This window comes from Taudactylus pleione, unplaced genomic scaffold (assembly GCF_031769625.1).
Source record: "Taudactylus pleione unplaced genomic scaffold, aTauple2 ptg000212l, whole genome shotgun sequence".
NCBI lineage: Eukaryota > Metazoa > Chordata > Amphibia > Anura > Myobatrachidae > Taudactylus > Taudactylus pleione.
The window spans coordinates 10,792,220-10,812,618 of NW_028284614.1; the positions used below are offsets into that span (position 1 = coordinate 10,792,220).

The 20,399-nt window shown below is 46.8% G+C and overlaps 1 protein-coding gene across 4 annotated transcripts in view; it reads right to left on the reverse strand.

Moving 5' to 3' along the window:
• Positions 1-3,761: 3,761 nt before the first annotated feature.
• Positions 3,762-20,399, reverse strand: part of SCUBE1 (signal peptide, CUB domain and EGF like domain containing 1) — a 326,927-nt gene continuing 310,289 nt past the window's right edge. For all 4 annotated transcript variants that reach the window (XM_088478384.1, XM_088478382.1, XM_088478383.1 and 1 more), the window contains 4 exons: positions 12,978-13,175; positions 9,623-9,775; positions 8,769-8,848; positions 3,762-6,137 (listed from right to left, as the gene is read on the reverse strand). In XM_088478384.1, the coding sequence (XP_088334510.1) occupies positions 5,985-6,137; positions 8,769-8,848; positions 9,623-9,775; positions 12,978-13,175 (584 nt within the window). In that variant the 3' untranslated portion in view covers positions 3,762-5,984. The remainder of the gene's footprint in view (positions 6,138-8,768; positions 8,849-9,622; positions 9,776-12,977; positions 13,176-20,399) is intronic.

Here is a 20,399-nt window from a genome sequence, read left to right on the forward strand (position 1 = left end):
TCTCCAACACCCGAGAGTGCCCACTGATATGTCTCCAACACCCGAGAGTGCCCGCTGATGTCTCCAACACCCGAGAGTGCCCGCTGATATGTATCCAACACCTGAGAATGCCCGCTGATATGTCACCAACACCCGTGACTGCCTGCTGATGTCACCAACATCCGAGAGTGCCCACTGATATGTCTCCAACACCCGAGAGTGCCCGCTGATATGTCTCCATTACCCTAGAGTGCCTACTAATATGCCATGTCTCCAACATCAGAGAGTGCCCGCTGACATGTCTCCAACACCCGAGAGTGCCCGCTGATGTCTCCAACACCCGAGAGTGCCCGCTGATATGTATCCAACACCTGAGAATGCCCGCTGATATGTCACCAACACCCGTGACTGCCTGCTGATGTCACCAACAACCGAGAGTGCCCGCTGATATGTCTCCAACACCCGAGTTCCCGCTGATGTCTCCAACATCCGAGAGTGCCCACTGATATGTCTCCAACACCTGAGAGTGCCCGCTGATGTCTCTACCCTAGAGTGCCCGCTGAAATGTCTCCAACACCAGAGAGTGCCTGCTGATATGTCTCCAATACCCTAGAGTGCCCACTGTTGTCTCCAATACCCTAGAGTGCCCTCTGATGTCTCCAATACCCTAGAGTGCCCGCTGATGTCTCCAATACCCTAGAATGTCCGCTGATATGCCATCACTACCCTGGAGTGTCTACTGATATGACATCCACACCACCTGTAGAATCCCTGTATCTTCCACATCTAAAGCTGGGTCCCCACCTAGCAAATATATCTGCAGATGATGGTCGTTCATACACACTGAACGGCCATCATCTTCCAGGCAGCCGCTGGTCCCACTGCCACTACATGTGTACAGGCGGACGGCAGACCGCCCGTACACACTTGCCGATGGGCAGATATATCTCTCCATCGGCTGTGCAGCACAGCCAATGCGATATATCTGTGAACGACGTTGTCAATTGATTGGCCAATATATCTGTCAGTGTGTACCCAGCTTAAGCCCAGAAACACATTAAACAGAGAAGTGTGCCAAGACAAAGACGTCAGTACATGATTGGGTGGAAACTGACCACATGATCTGCAGCTACAGTAACATCCAATCATTCTACCCTTTGCGGCCTGGCAGCTTTATTTCAGCATACTGTGATCCAATCCCTTTAATAAGGCTGCACGTCTCAAGTGCTACTCTCCAAATCCTCTGAGACATATCTGGGTCTTTAAGATCAGTATGAGAATAATGTCAGACACTAGATTGTCTGCCAGACGTAACGCCCCAATCAATAATTCCCACTTTCCGGATACATTGTAAATGCAGTATCGGCACTCGGTGAAGTAAGAAAATGCTGCTGCCCATTAATGGGGCTTCTGAGATGGAAATACACAGGGCACATGGGCTGAGGAAGCCAACTGTGGTCTGTGAAACGCGTTGCAGCTGAAGTGAGGACTTTGAAATCTATTCTTTATTTAGCTCCTTAATTGCTTTACTGCTTTTGAAAAGAGTAAAAAGTGTGTTCATATGAGAAAGCGAAGTGGACGTCCGACTTTACCATTCACATACGTCATTAGCTCAGAAATGCTTCCGAAATAATTTTTCACATTGTACATTATCACATAGGGAGCCTGTTTCATGAGATATATACGGTAATAGAATCGCAGCTGCTAAAATATGCTAATTCATCCCAAAGCTTAGCCGAGCATAGGGATGACCACTGCTGCCTTCTCATATGCGTCTGACGTGCAACAGCGCAAACATCGGTAACATCGACGCAAATCGGCCAGTCACGCAGCACGTAAGCCAAGTCTGAGCAGCTGAACACTGCGACTCTCCTGACACGCAGCGAGCGCTCACGCTGCAAAAAGAAATCACAATGGCTATCTTATGCACGCCCATGAAACGGCGTGTAAATGGTCAGACACGCCTGCGTTTTTGTAACCATCCCACCCCTATGACCTCCCCCAAATGCTGACTACCTGTCGCTCAACTTGTGAGTGAATCTCCCGGGCAAGAGTACTCGTAATCACAATGACATCGCTGCGTATGCACAAATTGTACATGCAACCAAAATGTCCGCAACTCGGCGTAACCCTGTACTCTCTTAGTGCAAAAACACCCAATGGGGCATACACACTAGACGATAAAACTGAACGATATGGACGATAATGATATCGCTCATATCGTCCAGTGTGTATGCACCAAACGACCAACGATGCGCGATCCCGCAGGTCGTTAACGATGTTTGCTGTCGTGCAAACATGCAGGCCAATCTGACGATATCGCCAGAAAGCTCCTGTTTTAGTGATGTGGCAGGTTGACGTCACTGAACGATATTGTTCAGTGTGTACACCCAATATTGTTTGTCCTGCACTATGGAGTGTTCAATGGAAATCTTTCACCGATATCTTTCACAACACACATCGCCTAGTGTGTATGCCCCATAAGATGCCTTCCTCATAGAGGCATCCGTTCAATTGTACATCATTCCCTGTATTCTAACTGATATTATCTATATCTCCTGGACCCATTATCTGACGGGAATCACCTGTCGCAGGGAATATTCATTTATTCACCCAACATTTATATATTAGAGCTGATTATTTGTCTTGCCCTTGGATACATTGCGGCTCAGCTCTGCACAGTGGATGCAATTATAGCCATAGATCAGATTTATGTCGTGTCCACGACCAATAAGAATAAACGTCACTTAGATAAAATACAGGCTTAGGTAAAGAAAAAAATCATCTGGCCAGGAATCGTGCGCATGTAGTACATAGACTGGATGCTACTTTGAGTGACAGATTGCGCCGTTTGTGGGTGCTGACAGGGGAAGGCGCTTGTGAACGGGGGAGTGGATGTGCAAACGCAGGCGTGTCTGAGCGTCAAAGCAGAGTTTAATGGGTGTGCATAATTAGCAAAGTAGCGTCACTGAAAACGTCACTTGGTTGTATTTTAGCCTGAACTGATCGCAGTGCTGGCGTAGGGGCTACCTCCAGTGCTGCGTGTAGCTCCGATGGGTCTCGATGTTCCCGCTTAATCACACACTTCCTTGAGATGACGTGTGCTAAGAGAGAAAGGTGGGCGGCTTTATACACCTGCGTACGCTTACTGCCGTCGCCCTCTAAGACGTAGAGGGCGTCCCTAAGCCAGACAGTGCGATCGCGGGATTTGCATACCCGGCCCCTTTTGGCAGCGAGAGAGCGCAGCTTAGCAAATCATTCCCACTATTCAATACAGGTAAATAAGTAGTGTAAGGTTCCTTTTAAATCACATGCCCAGAAGGGCCCCCCAATCATTCTGACTATGGGCCCCACAGTTTCTGCACCCCCACTGGAGTGGCAGCTGTTCCGCCACTGTCTCCAACCAAGGAGGCAATTGGATTAGTCTCCATGTTTCCATGGCTACAGATAGTGCCAAGTATTGTCAGTCTTCAGCAGCCAATCTATCAAATAGCAGCATCAGCAGTGACTTTCTGAATTTTAAATTGACGTCTTCAGATAAGAGCCATGAAGATAAATTAGATTCTTCAGTGTCAGCGTGACATTCCCTGGCACCTCACTGGACATGTTTATGTAAGTATTAGCCCTTTAGGTATTTTCATGTATAATATATAAAGAGTACTATTCCATCAATCAGGATTTAGTCTAATATTCTGTAGTCCACAACATGGTGATTTAAAGCAATAATCGTCATTACTGCATGGAGTCAGCGAGAAATAATCGTACATAAAATGAGTGGTTTGAGCAGTTTAATTGCTGAACTGAGCCTTATTTTATACACCAGTATTTTTCAAAGTATGGAAAAAAGAAAATCGCCAGCCAATAAAACCAGTGATTCCAGTTGTTAATCATTGATGCCGAGATAAAACGGCATCGGGACTGATAGAACAGATAACTTAGCAGGTTCCAGCTCGAATTAAACAATATTCTTAAAAGTTTTCATGACATGCCAACGTTAAAATACCGTAATATGTAAAACAATGGGTTTAGTGGGCTTCAAAACCAACGTGAATTACAGTTAAATATGTTTAATTTACAAATACACTTTTGTACACAATTAAACCCAATGACATATCTTAAAATAGGATGAAGGGTTTTCTCCTTTTGATTTTAAACGTTTAGAATAACACAACCAGACCGAAATTGTGACGCACAAGTGTGCCAAGACAGTCCTTTACGATCACTGCCAGTGGTTGGGATCAGGATGAGGCAGGGGACACACACTGCAAATGTTTGCGGGTATATTTCCCATTTGACTCTCAAGCTCGTGCTCTGTGCCAGTGATATTTAAAATGACTCATTATTATGTAGGAGATTGTAAATTTAACCATTTATTGTAAAATAAATTACTTCCAAACTTGCAGATTTTTCCCTTTCTGTATGCTGAGCACTACATACATAACACATCTTTATCTGCCATTAAACTCCATACTTTATCACCATCATCCAGTCTTCACACGCAGTCGCACGTTCGTCCAGAGCTGTAATTCGGGTAATTCCAGTGGGGCCACATTTCGGGAATCCCTACACAACAAATTTTTTTGCAATATATTTTAACCGCAACGAAACTCAGCTTAAAGCAAGATAGGCAACCTACGGCTCATTAGGCGCGGCGGAGCGATAAGCCCCAGCATCCCACCGTTGACACGTCACAAGTTGGCTACTCCTGTCATAGAGGATAATGCAACAGCACTGGACACAATCTCTCTTTTGTACACAGAACAAAAAAATAATAAAATAAAATAATAATAATAATAAAAAAAAAATAAAAAAAAAAATAAACAAAAACACTATACAGCCATTACATTTTTTTGGTTTTAGATTAGACTCCTAAGATACAAAAAAAATATATATATATATAAAACCAAAATAAAATGTTTATCTGTATCCCCCTAACCTTTACATACAAAATTCAAGTGCAATTTAAAATATTAATTATACTACACACTTCGTTCTCTTGCCATAATACTCGTTTGCAGGTAGTTTCTTAAATCAACTGGAAGAAAAAAATGTGGCAACTTCTTGCGACTAGAAATTAAAAGTTCTGGGAAGCCGCAAGGAAAAAATGTATCAGTATTCCAGACTCCGCCAAGACCCCACCAGCATCCACAAGCTGCCACCGCAGTCCGAGGTCCTTCCATGCCATGTTAGGCTTCCCCTTTGAAGAAAGTGGGCAGCCACCAAACAACATGTAGTTGCGAGAATATCTGACTATGCAAAATACAGTCCATTTAATAAGAGAGAGGACCATTTTCAAGAGCTCAATGCTAATGAAGCTGTAGAGACTGGTGATCACACTTGCCCAATCCCATCCTCTTGATATGTTTTAAATGGAGGTGCTACAGAAATAAGAGTTCCAGATGTTCGATCTTTAAAGCAATGGCATTTAACAGATCAAATATGGCAACCGTCTTTCTCCATGCAGCGGCTTCCAATGACTCCAAAAAAGTATAAAAGTAACCAACACAAAAAAAAGGGACTGAAGACATTGTAATATTCAGTTTGCCAAGTGATTTCTAGTCTGTTGACTTCATCATTGAGCCACTGGTCTTGCCATATAAGATCTGTTTAATCCAGTTGTTTGAAAGGTCTGGCTGTCTGTGCATCATCTTTGTAACACTGTCCGATGCAGCAAGTTTGCTTCTCACTTGATAATCGTAGCTTTTATAGACCAAGGCAGGAAAGCGTAAAAATTGTCAGGATTTTATTGTAGCTAATTTTGAAGAGAAAAAAAATAAAACTTGCTCTGCGTCCATAAAACCAGTTTTCAAATTAGCCCTTTTATTCTTTTGAATGAATGGGAAAAAATGATGTATGACTATAAAATAAGTCTTTCATGTGGAACAATTCCTACTGTGAAGAGGGATAAAGAATTTAGAGGAGGGGGGGGAGGATAAAAAAAAAATCTATATAAAAAAATAAAGGAAATAAAATAATAAACTAATTATATAAAAAAAAAAAAGAAGCTATTTATAAGGCCGTAAAAATCTGGAAACTTTTGAGCGAAGTAGTTTGATAAAAGATCTTGGAAACATCTCTTTGGATTCCTGTGCTGTGTACTTGAAATAATTTTGGGGATGGGCTAACACGTCAAAGAGAGCCTTGATCAGCTTCTTGTCCTGTGGAACAGAAACAAACAAAAATAAAAAATTGTCACAAAGAGTTCCAGGGCCAGACCCGCAGATTCCAACTCCAAAGGTCCTTTCATAAGGTTTTCAGGATCCCCTTTATGAAGATATATTCAAAACCAACATTTAAATTAAACTCAGTTTATTACGTTAATAATCAAAGATAGTTGTTTTTTTTTTCCTTTGTCATCTCCTCTTGGTCAACTTACATATTTGATAATAAATCTACATAAAACAGAGTCTATTCTCAGCTATTAATACACTTTGTTATACAACTGTGCATTGGCATCTTAATATCAGCCGCTCCAGCCTGTCCTCAGTGCCAGCGCTACACTGATCTACGCCTCACATCACTCCATATCGGAGTCCCTTCTGGTACAGTCCCTGCACTGCCCGACTCAGGTCCCATATGCTTTGCTGTTCCTAAAGAGTAGCGATGGGCAACAGGAGGTGCCAGCGAGCCCATAAGCGGACCCCAGATCTATGCCCCTGTGCTGAGTTTTACTCTAAGGGACCGCTGGCTTATTTTGGAGCACATGGAGGTCTGATCGGCATGTGGAGGCATCTCAGACTGAGTGACGTGGTGGGCAGAGGCCCTTTTGAAGGTTATAGGGCAGCACATGTGGCCATTGAATTGAATCATGTGGCTCATCACTGCATGGTTTGTAGATCTAACAACCAGCGCCCTCTACTGTTTGCATGAGTATTTCACGCCCTTTACAATCGCTCTTTCCCAGTGCTGCAGGATACTGTATGTCTGGTGTCTTATAAATGATAATGATATAATATAAAAGGACTGGTCACTTTTTGGGACTGTAAACGTTTCTGGACGACAGTACCTCTCTCTCTGATACTTCTCAAGACAGCAGTGTTATTTCAACTTTAAACATAGGGCTTGATCCAGCAGTTCACTGCCGATCGCAGATTCCCGATTATCGGGAAACTGCGCATGCGCAGGGCCCGTTCTGCACATATGATTGACAGGCAGAGGCGATTACGGGGCGAGGACGGCCTGCGTTCCCGGAAACAGGGGAGTGTCGCCCCCCTGTTTTCTGGGAGCGGCAAGGCCAGTATCTGAGTATGGACGCAGAATCCTAGCCTGGCAAGCATGTGTAATCTGAGGCTTACTCAGCTCGCCTGCGCTGTCCAACATCGGGACCGATGGTGACAATGGTGATCCCTGGCTGCGATCTCGGTCTCAGCGCTGGGATTGCAGATGCATCAGGTGTCGGACAACGCCGGCTGCATTTGCATTTCAGCAAGGATGAAATTGCGCATCTGTTTGTTTGTGGCTTTGCAATTTCCGTCCCACTGCTGAATCACCCCCATAGACAACGAAATTTATGCCCAGTGATGACCATAGCTGTCTATAATGTAACTTCTAGCATTCATGGGTCTCGTGGGTTTGCTACAATTCCTTTCAGAGCTGGGTAATATACCGATGTTTCATCATTTAATATATGTACATGAATACCGCCAGTGATTTCCGCTGAGACCCCCGCACCAATGCTGTGGGTGCCCTGTATTGTGGCTAAAGGGGTTTATTGGTCATTGCCTTCTTGCAATTTCTGGAGCAACAGTTTAACAACAGTGTAACCCCAGTCACCGGCATCAGGAGACGCTGTAAATCAGAAGCGATGTGCATTGCAGAGCTCCCGTATTATTGCACAATTACAAAGTCTACCATACGTACAACAAGTTTCTTGTCTGCCTTCCTTTTATCTTGATACTGATGGTGCAGCAGCGAGGTCTGGGGACTTTCTCATTCTGACATCTGGCCAGGGTTCCTGAATCGGAAAGTCCCTCTAGATGTGCTGCACCCAATTTAAGGGGGGCATCCACTACACGATTTTAGCAGGCGATTGAACGATAACGACGTCGTTATCGTTCAATCGTTTAAAAATCGTTTATAAATCGTGCAGTGTTTGGTCATTAACGATCAACGATGCGCGCTCCCGCGGGTCGTTTGATCGTCTCGTCAGTCGACCGAACATGCAGGTCAATTTCACTTGATCTATTAAAGATCATTTGCAAATCGTTTGGCACATCGTTCAGACTGAAAGATAAAATTTCAAGGGAAAAAATCAAGGGAAAATCGTTTAGAGATTGGACAGGGAGTAGATCGTCTAGTGCAGTGGTTCTCAAACTCGGTCCTCAGGACCCCACACAGGTCACGATTTCCAGGTCACCCAGCAGGGGCACAGGTGTATTCAGTACTCGCTGACACATTTTAAAAAATCCACAGGTGGAGCAAATTATTTCACTGATTCTGTGAGGAGACCTGCAAAACATGCACTGTTTGGGGTCCTAAGGACTGAGATTGAGAACCTGTGGTCTAGTGGATGTGCCCCTTTAGGTGAGACAAAGAGAACATGTGGGTGTTGTGACAGTGTATCTGTGCTTTAGGAGGTGCTAGTAAGGGTGGGATATATGGTGAGGGTAGGGTGAAAGAACCTCCAGTACTTTATGTCATTGTATGGACCTCCTGGAGACCTTCTCAGAGAGACGACCTATGACGAGGATGATTGACAGCTGTACTTTGCAATATGTCGTACACCTGTCCTGCAGCACAGACTATTGTACGAGAAGCCTATTATGTATCTAGCTAAGATGGTAACGTACTTTTAAAATCTCTTGGTGGTTTTCTGAAGCGTACAATCTCCCGTCACGAACAATATCTTCTATTAATTGTTGGTAATCCTCTGTAAAGTAAGAAGCAGATTAAAAGAACCTTAATTAGATACAGTTTATCATTTGAATAGGATCTGAAATTGGGATGATCTATCTGTAATGGGGCACTTCTGTTTTCTGGCGTCAGGTTTCATGCATAATTCTCTGCCCAGGGGATCTAGATCACACTGATTTCCTTTGTGTCTAGAATACAAACTTAAACCACTTCTCTGCGCTGTCGTATTTACTTAATTACTCGTGATTAGCAGTTTGGTGTCCATACCCAACCAGGAGCAGTGCGTTATCACATTACAAGGGGCGGTAAAATTCTTCATTTAGAGAACTTATATTAATACTTTTAATGTCTTGTGTACCATTAAACAGAACTGCGGTTATAAATTTCATTAGAAAAAAAAAACCACACATTAGGGGATATTTATGGTAACTGAAGTGCTGAAGTGCCTGCTATAACTTACAGCGATACCACAGATGTCTGTGGTCACTATCTAAACTGCAACAGGAAATAACAGAATCGACTGACTGATATCGGGTATAATACTTTTCGTTACATTTGGGATACTAAGAATCATTAGGAAAAAGACAAAACTTTCCTGCAGTGCTGCCTTCAAATATACAGCAACCCAAAAGGGCTTCATTTAAAGTAAATGTAGTGAAATTGCGTCAGGTGTAATAATGAGATGGGATGTGCCGTCCCCCAATACAAATCTGACCACATGTTGTAAATCCCCCCCCCTTACATCTCGCTGCGGCATATAGGGCTAATTTAAAAAAAAATCTGCTCATACCATCGTACGTCACGTATGGCACTTGAAATCCTTTCCCGCTGTTTCCTTCATTAGACTTAAACTGGATCCATAGTTTGCGAGACCGTGAGGTGAACGCTATAGGTCTCTCATACGTCTGGCAGGTCTCATACGTGGTTATGGAGGTGGGAGAGGCTGGGGAAACAGTTATGTGGGTGAAACACATTTTCAACAATAGACTTAACATAAAAACGACTGTAGCAGGCTATAAAGAATAGCTCGGTAATGTCTATTTATCCCCGATTTCTGCAGACTGCATTTAATGACTAATAATTCTTCAGATGTTCCTCAGTGTTATGTGACTACTAAGGCAACCACCAGTCGCATGGCAAGTTATGGGTCATTCCATGTGACTCACGTTACATTTTAAGGTATTTTTTTTTGCAAGTTTAAATGCACAACATACAAAGATGAAGCTGATATTCAACATTTTAAAAATATGACAATAATATATGGGGTAGGTAGTCATAATGCTTAGAAGCAGAAACAACTTTACACTCTTAGTAGTTACATTTTATTGTTTATATGCGTGACTCATGTCACAACAGAATGGACGGGACTTATATATTTATTTAAACCTGCTCTCCTAATTTTACAATATGATTGATACTGTACACTTATAAGACCATAAACTTATGATTGACACACAAACAAAAAAACTAAATGTTAACAAAACTATACTTAAAATTAGTTATAACACGTGACTCATGTTACATACGAATGCAACTCACGTTACATTTCCGTCCGCAGTCAAAGGGCTCTAATACAAATTACACAAACCTGTAGAATCCACTTGAATGAATCATCCTCCTCCTCCTTCTCCCTTTGCCTTCACTAAACATGCTGATAGCTCAGAGCCTGTACCTAGGTACTAGACTGTGTCTGGTGGCCAGACAATGTGCTTTGTTTCTGCTCTTTGCACTGTGACATCCCCCAGCTCCTTCTTCCCATCGGCCATCACATGACATGCTGATAGCTCAGAGCCTGTACCTAGGTACTAGACTGACTGTGTCTGGTGGCCAGACAATGGGCCTGATCCAGTACAGACTGCAACATCGATTGCATCTCCATAATCGTACACAGATACAAAAATATTCTAATCCATTGCGATCGCAATAATCTCAGTACAACATAAGGACGCCCACTTCCCTTTACTCACATCCGTAATACTTAGCAGAATAGCAAAACCATCGGAAACATCGAGTTCCATCGGAGCCTCACTCACAATTGCACAAGGTCAGACCTAACTCAGAAATTGCTAACCTCATCGCACGCTATGGGAGCTGAAGCTGAGTATGCCGTCGCAGTGGTTAATTTCTGCAAGTCCCTGCTACGGCGTTCAAACGCACTTGCACTCCTGCGTTTCGCCGAACACCCCGTCCCCCGTCACCACACCCAAAACGACACTTCCTGTCAATCCCTCTGCGATAGCTCTACGTAGTGACTGCGATAGTGACTGCGATAGTAGCCCGGACCGCATGCGCAGAAGTGCACAATCGGCCGATAGCGTGCGTAATCGCAGTTGCGATCCTTGCTGAATCAGGCCCAATGTGCTTTGTGTCCGCTCTTTGCACTGTGACATCCTCCAGCTCCTCATCTGCCATCACACAACATGCTGATAGCTCAGAGCCTGTACCTAGGTGCCAGACTCTCGGTGTCTGGCAGCCAGACAATGTACCTGATACAGCAGTGCAAGCAAGTGCACTGCTGAATGCAGATTCCCATTCTGTGAGTGTGCAGAATGGGTCCTGCTAAGATGCGCGCAAGCCTTTGAATGCCTGATTGACAGGCAGAAGCATTTAAGGGGCGGGGTTGGCCGGCATTCCCGGAAAAGGGGCGTGTCCGCCCCGTTTTCCAGGAGTAGCAAGCCCAGGCACAGCATGGACTTACGCAGTCTCCTGGGCTCGCAAGAAGGCCAGCCTGAGTAAGCTGAGGCCTACTCAGCTGTCCAGCCGCCCGAAGGTCGCGATGGTGAGCCCAGCCCAGGGGGTGTCATACACCTCCTGCTACATTTTCATTATTGCAAAGATGGAATTGCAAAGCTGCCTGTGTGCACTACACACTACAGTATATGCCTGCGTACACTACACACTACAGTATATGCCTGCGTGCACTACACACTACAGTATATGCCTGCGTACACTACACACTACAGTATATGCCTGCGTACACTACACACTACAGTATATGCTTGCGTGCACTACACACTACAGTATATGCCTGCGTACACTACACACTACAGTATATGCCTGCATACACTACACACTACAGTATATGCCTGCGTACACTACACACTACAGTATATGCCTGCGTGCACTACACACTACAGTATATGCCTGCGTGCACTACACACTACAGTATATGCCTGCGTGCACTACACACTACAGTATATGCCTGCGTGCACTACACACTACAGTATATGCCTGCATGCACTACACACTACAGTATATGCCTGCGCACACTACACACTACAGTATATGCCTGCATACACACTACAGTATATGCCTGCGTACACTACACACTACAGTATATGCCTGCGTACACTACACACTACAGTATATGCCTGCGTGCACTACACACTACAGTATATGCCTGCGTACACTACACACTACAGTATATGCCTGCATACACTACACACTACAGTATATGCCTGCGTACACTACACACTACAGTATATGCCTGCGTGCACTACACACTACAGTATATGCCTGCGTGCACTACACACTACAGTATATGCCTGCGTGCACTACACACTACAGTATATGCCTGCGTGCACTACACACTACAGTATATGCCTGCATGCACTACACACTACAGTATATGCCTGCGCACACTACACACTACAGTATATGCCTGCACTACACACTACAGTATATGCCCGCGTGCAGCTTTACAATTGCGTTCCTTGCTGAATCAGGCCCAATGTGCTTTGTGTCTGTTTTTTGCACTGTGACATCCCCCAGCTCCTTCTACCCATCTACAAACACATCATATGCTGAGAGCTGTGACTACTATCCGGCAGACATACTTGTTTCCTTTCCAGAGATGTAAAAGTAGAACATGGTCTGTACGTAGTAGGATAGCTAATAACATTGGCTATCAGGTGCATCCTGAATAGGTGTTCAGCTTGCTATTTAAAGGGAAATAAACCTTTGTGTAATTGATGCCTTAAATATGCCTTATATTTCTGTCTGTTCTACAGCTTGCTGCATCACAATCACAACCCGGCATTAGATGGCACGCGTCATTTGGAAATGTTCCAGAGTTTACAAACTTTTGTCAAATACAGTACAGTACAATGTTAGTACATAATGGCAATGTAGTAATAGTAACTTACCACTTTTTCTCATCACTAGCACGTCCCCACACTCATCCTCAATTGGAAGAAATATCTCAGGGACCACTATCAGTATTCTCCTTTTTGGTGGGGGGTTAATGTTCCAGATGCACTCCACGTGGGCAGGATAATCACCCGGATAGTTTGGAGACTCAATATAACCTGTGTAGTCCCCTAGATCCCCACCACAGTACTGGTCTGTGAATAAACAGCAATCACTTATAATGATACAGTCTTCAGCTCTTCACCCGTTGATGCAGTAAATATCCCAGCATGCCCTCTAACAGATGCTAAAGTGACCCTGATGCAATAGATTAATATTACTAGTCTACTACTAGGCTACACTGAAAACTCCCCCCAATATCATGCTAGTCATTGGCTCCACAAATGGTTCTTTTCTTTCACCCCACTGACCTCTTCCAAATAGTAATATCATTCTAGACCAGGGGTGCCAAACATGTGGCTCTCCGGCTGCAGTGGAACTACACATCCCAGCATGCACAGTGCCACCGTTTTGCTATTAGGGCATGCTAAAACTGTGGCAGGGCATGCTGGGATATGTAGTTCCACAGCAGCTGGAGGGCCGCATGTTTGGCACCCCTGTTCTAGACAAAGGAGGCTGTGGGGACAGATTAAGCAAACATTCTAGTAGTATAAAAAGAAATATGCCACCCTACAACTTTAGCTTTTGCCCACAGTGTAAGGATGATGTCTGTACTAAAATTGCATAACTGAGGTCATGTGACATACATAAGATAGGGACTGATCATAAACATTTAGGGGGCGATTCAATTGTTAACACCGGCAACTAAAGAACAGTCGCTGGTACTGGCATTTCTACTCGGCCCTGAGGAGGCGAGCAGAAATGAGCGCAAAGTCTGTGGTTTGGATTCTATCCGTGACTAAACCGCGACAACTTCAATAATTCAAGGGCGCCTAAAACAATTGAATTGCTACATTGGGCTCCCATTAATTATCAAGGTGCCCAAAACAATTGAATTGCTACATTGGGCGCCCATTAATTATCAAGGTGCCCAAAACAATTGAATCGCTTACTTAGAGTGTTTTGCCACAGTAACTATTACAAGATTAACAGACTGTGGGCCATATTCAATTAGGGAGCGAAAAGTCCGTGCTGGACTTTTCACTCCACATCGGCGGTTTTCCGGGGATAAAGTATCGGGCGCGTGCCTGCTTTATCCCCGTATTCAATTAGGAAGCAGCACAAACGGGAGCCAGCGGAAAGGTAAGTATCACAAAAAAATCGTGAATTTTCGGGAAATGCCCCTGGGTCGTCCCTAAAGATGTCCAGACATGGGGGTTCACTATGGGTAACTCCATTTTAGCCTGCTGAAGGAAGTCGGGGATCGTAATAGCCGCGGCAGGTGCATAAATGCGGCTATTGAAGAAGTGGTGAAGAATAGCATTTAGGTTTTTTTTTTTTGTGAAAAATAACTTGTTCCATCAAATTTGGGGTACATGAAAATGGGTGCAAGCATATTTTAAAGTCCCTTAAATGATTTTTAAAATTATTCAAAAATGCACCTTCCGCTACTCCGGCAATGAAGAAAACACCCGCCCCATATAAGGGAACCCCTCTGGATTTAATTTGCCTTTTGTGTTCTGTTTTTTTTGTTTTTTTTTTACCCCAAATTTAAAGGTCATTTTTTTTTTTTTTACACAGATCTTTTTTAGGGGACATTCCCAGGGGTGCAAGCATTTTTTTTAAGCCTGTGCCCCTAAACCCCAATTCTGCACTTTTTTTCGCCAGCAAAAGGCTGGTGAAAACTTATCCCCGTTTTTTTACATTGACTTTTCGCACCGGCGAAAAGTCAATGTAATTGAATACGGGGATAATTGAAATAGGCGAAAATTACGTCATCGGTGACATTTCGCCTCAAATTGAATACGGCCCGGAGGGTCTGATCCAGAGATGTACGCTAATGCCGCTGCTACTGCAAATTTGTACTGTGTGAAAATAAACAATTGGCGTAGCCGACAGGATATGTTTATAGAGACACCCACCGGCTGCTTCGCAAATCCAAGCATACAAACACACAGCACTAGTCGCACATCAGTCAATTATCAGAGTCCTGATTAACCCTATGTTTACTCAGAATGGCTGCCGTAACAGAGACGCTGGAGCCATTTTTACTGAGCACAGGATCGAAGTCTGAGACACACCCTTAAAAAAGGTTGTGACATACCTGTGTTGTCAAATAATTCCCTACATTTTGCTGCCCCCAAAAGCCTACTGCCTTCAACAGCTGCCTCATTACGATCACCTAAGAGAATGCTGCAAGCACAGTGTAATCTGCAACAGTGGCGTAAGTTCATCCCAGACGCCCGGAGGCAAGTTATAATTTGGTGCCCCCCCCCCCCCCCCCCAGTCACAGCAGCAGACAGGCTATAGATAGACGAAGCCGGCAGCTGATGGTCTGACATGGAGCTCTCCATAGTGTATGGTGTCTTCTCAGGTGCCGGGAAAGGGTGCCATGTATTGGGCGGCTGTGATGGTACACTCCGGGTACATAGTTACAGCCCTAAGTGGGGTGAATATGTTGTGAACAATGGACAAGGTGCCCCTTCAGTGCTGGAGTCCGGCGGCAGGCGCCTCCATTGTCTCCAATAGTTCTGCCCCTGATCTGCAAGTCAATGACTTGTTACTATAGCTGAAGGAAATGGATATAGGGCCTGACTCATTAAGGATCGCAGCTCTGTAATCACACGCAGGTCTGCTGCGATAATAACCTAATGAATGCTATTGCAATACCGTTGCACTGCCAGCATAGATACGCCAACTGCCTCCCACTACAGCTGTCTCACATCCGTATTACCTTGCAAAACTCCACAAACATTGGTAACATCGAATACCATCGGCCCCTCAAGCAGAATTACAGCAGCCCCGACCTTACTCAGAAATTGATAACCTCGTAGCACGCGGTAAGCACTCAGGCTGCGTATGCAAACACTATGGCTAGTTTATGCACGCCCATGCAACGGCGCTCAAATGGACAGACACTCCTGCGTTTATCCGATCAGCCCCCCCCCCCCCCCCGTCACCGTCCCAAACGCTCATTGATTGTCACTCACTCTGCGATGGCTCTCGTGCACGCACACCATGATGCATACGCATGCGCAGTACACAAGAATCGGCCGTCTGCAGACGCTTTAGCAATAGCGATCCTTAATGAATCAGGCCCATGGTGCATGCCAACAGGGTCGTCATCGGGGGGGGGACTGCCAGGTCTAGAGTCCCGAGTCCGGACAGAGAGAGGGGCCCACCCAGGGACAGACTTACCAGCGATGGAACAGGGGCCCCAGCACATACCGGATCATCACAGAAGATCAGCAGCGCTGGGCAGCCATCAATGAAAGCTGTCAGGGTGGCGGATAGTTCTCCTTCAGGAGCTGTAACCTGAGAGCTATACTTCCTGGTGGCTGCCCCTCCCCCGAGACCAGCCATCTTACCATGAGCTCAGACCAGCCAGATCGGCATATAGCTGAGCTGTGACCAGCGCACTCTACCTCCCCAGCGCACTCTACCTCCCCAGCGCACTCTTTCCTCCCCAGCGCACTCTTCCCTCCCCAGCGCACTTTTTCCTCCCCAGCGCACTCTTTCCTCCCAAGTGCACTCTGCTACTCGGACTCCTCCTGGAACCTCCCCCTTGCAACAGGCAGCAGTGAGGGCTCCACAGCCCATGAGATAGAGGTAAATGGGGGATGGGATGCACAGAGCAACAGAAGTGATGTGTGTGTGTGTGGGGAGGGGGGGGGGTGACTGGCAGGAACAGGGGAATATGTGTGTGTCTGGTGGGGTCACTGACATGCAGAGTGTAATATGTGTGTGTGTGGGGGGGCACTCACAGACAGAAGGGAATGTTTGTGTGTTGGGGGTGTCACTGACAGGCAGGGGGGAATGTGTGTGTGGGGGTGTCACTGACAGGCGGAGAGGGGTGTGTGGGGGGGGGAGCACTCAAAGACAGATGGGAATGTGTGTGTGTTGGGATCACTGACAGGCAGAGGGGAATGTGTGTGAGTCACTGACAGGCAGAGGGGAATGTGTGCGTGGGTCACTGGCAGGCAGAGGGGAGTGTGTGTGTGTGGGTCACTGGCAGGCAGAGGGGAATGTGCGTGTGTGGGTCACTGAAAGGCAGAGGGGAGTGTGTGTGTGTGGGTCACTGACAGGCAGAGGGGAATGTGTGTGTGTGGGTCACTGACAGGCAGAGGGGAGTGTATGTGTTTGTGTGTGTCAATGAGAGGCAGAGCGGAATGTGTATGTGTGTGTGTCACTGATAGGCAGAGGGGAATGTGTGAGTGAGTGGTGGGGGGTGACTGACAGGCGCAGGGGAATGTGTGTGTGTCACTGAGAGGCAGAGGGGAGTGTGTGTGTGTCACTGACAGGCAGAGGGGAATGTGTGTGTGTGGGTCACTGACAGGCAGAGGGGAGTGTGTGTGGGGGGTGTCACTGACAGGCAGATGGTAAAGTGTGCGTGTGGGTCACTGACAGGCAGAGGGGAGTGTGTGTGTGGGTCACTGACAGGCAGAGAGGAATGTGTGTGTGTGACAGACAGGGGGGAATGTGTGTGTGAGTGGGGGGGTGACTGACAGGCACAAGGGAATGTGTGTGTCACTGACAGGCAGAGGGGAGTGTGTGTGTGTCACTGACAGGCAGAGGGGAATGTGTGTGTGGGTCACTGACAGGCAGAGAGGAATGTGTGTGTGGGGGGTATCACTGACAGGCAGAGGGGAGTGTGTGTGTGTGTCACTGACAGGCAGAGAGGAATGAGTATGTGTGTTGGTCAGTGACAGGCAGAGGGGAATGTGTGTGGGTCACTGACAGGCAGAGGGGAATGTGTGTGGGTCACTGACAGGCAGAGGGGAATGTGTGTGGGTCACTGACAGGCAGAGGGGAATGTGTGTGGGTCACTGACAGGCAGAGGGGAATGTGTGTGGGTCACTGACAGGCAGAGGGGAATGTGTGTGGGTCACTGACAGGCAGAGGGGAATGTGTGTGGGTCACTGACAGGCAGAGGGGAATGTGTGTGGGTCACTGACAGCCAGAGAGGAATGTGTATGTGTGTGTGTCACTGACAGGCAGACGGGAATGTGCGTGTGGGTCACTGACAAGCAGAGGGGAGTGTTTGTGTGTGTCACTGGCAGCCAGAGAGGAATGTGTATGTGTGTGTGTGTCACTGACAGGGGGAGGGGAATGTGTGTGTGGGGGGTGTCACTGACAGGCAGAGGGGAATGTGTGTGGGGGTGTCACTAACAAGCAGAGGCGAATGTGTGGGTCACTGACAGGCAGAGGGGAGTGTTTGTGTGTGTGTGTGTGTGTGTCACTTACAGGCAGAGGGGAGTGTTTGTGTGTGTGTGTGTGTGTCACTTACAGGCAGAGGGGAGTGTTTGTGTGTGTGTGTCACTTACAGGCAGAGGAGAATGTGGACCCCACTCAGACCCGGTCGCAAGCGCTGAGCGATCACAACCGGGTCAATGTTTAGGCCCTGCGAACGCGCAGCGGCCGCACAGTGCGTGCGCAAGCCCCAGAGCGAGAGAGAAATTCACTACAAAAGGGGTGGCTGTCGATGGTGATCGACAGCTCGACCCATTTTGTAGGCGTGGCAGGGGGGTGGTTTCACAAACGGAGGCGTTCCTTACGGAACACCTGCCGTTTTGTGGGCGGCCGCAGTGACATCAGAAGTGATGTCAGTGGGGAGCTTCCTGCTCGATCAGAGCAGGAAGCTCCCTGGGGCTTGCGGTTGCCGAGACCCAACCTTAGGGTCTCGTCGCAAGCCCCGATGGTCGCTTCTTGCGACCGTCTCTGAATGAGGGCCTGTCTGTGTGTGTGTGTCACTGACAGGCAGCGGGGAATGTGTGTGGGGGGTGTCACTAACAAGCAGAGGGGAATGTGTGTGGGGGGTGTCACTGACAGGCAGAGGGGGATGTGTGTGAGTATCACAGAGAGACAGAAGGGAATGTGTATGTTAATGGGGGGGGCAGTCAGAAGACAGAAGGGGTGGTGTCTCGAGAGACATATGGGGTGCTGTCTGGAGAGGCAGAAGGGGTGCTGTCTGGAAAGACTTAAGGGGTGTTGTCTGGATAGACAGACGGGGTGTTGTCTGGAGAGACAGAAGGGGTGCTGTCTGGAGAGACAGAAGGGGTGCTGTCTGGAGAGACATATGTGGTGCTGTCTGGAGAGACATAAGGGGTGCTGTCTGGAGAGACATATGGGGTGCTGTCTGGAGAGACAGAAGGGGTGCTGTCTGGAGAGACAGAAGGGGTGCTGTCTGGAGAGACAGAAGGGGAGCTGGCTGGAGAGACAAAAGGGAGCTGGCTGGAGAGGCAGAAGGGGTGCTGCCTGGAGAGGCAGAAGGGGTGCTGTCTGGAGAGACAGAAGGGGAGCTGGCTGGAGAGACAAAAGGGAGCTGGCTGGAGAGGCAGAAGGGGTGCTGCCTGGAGAGGCAGAAGGGGTGCTGTCTGGAGAGACAGAAGGGGAGCTGGCTGGAGAGACAGAAGGGGTGCTGGCTGGAGAGACAGAAGGGGAGCTGGCAGGAGAGGAAGAAGGGGTGCTGTCTGGAGAGACATATGGGGTGCTGTCTGGAGAGACAGAAGGGGTGCTGTCTGGAGAGACATATGGGGTGCTGTCTGGAGAGACAGAAGGGGTGCTGTCTGGAGAGACATATGGGGTGCTGTCTGGAGAGACAGAAGGGGTGCTGTCTGGAGAGGCAGAAGGGGTGCTGGCTGGAGAGGCAGAAGGGGTGCTGGCTGGAGAGGCAGAAGGGGAGCTGGCTGGAGAGACAGAAGGGGTGCTGGCTGGAGAGACAGAAGGGGAGCTGGCTGGAGAGACAGAAGGGAGCTGGCTGGAGAGGCAGAAGGGGTGCTGTCTGGAGAGGCAGAACGGGTGCTGGCTGGAGAGGCAGAAGGGGAGCTGGCTGGAGAGACAGAAGGGGTGCTGGCTGGAGAGACAGAAGGGGAGCTGTCTGGGGAGAAAGAAGGGGTTCTGGCTGGGGAGATACCATGGGGCTGGAGTTGCAGAAACATGGGGACCCCTCCCCATATTGAGGCCTGCATGAAACATTCATACAAAAATTTATAAAAACAGGCACACATGTAAAAAACATAATTTAAAAACAGATATTTAGTAAAGTAGAGGAGACTTTTTTATCATAAAAATTATCACTTTCAATTTTGTTTTATTTTTAATGAAAGGAAGTTACATTCCCAACATCAAGGATACCCTATATGTTATTATTATTCGCAAGGACATTACATTAATGAACATATTAATTGAAAATACATAAATACAATTAATTCAATTAAGTCTTCTCCAGAAACAGGGAACCATTATGCTATAGTTCTCCTGCCATAGGCAAAATCAGCTAGCGCCAATAAAAGCAGACTTTGGGGTCTATTTACTAAGCA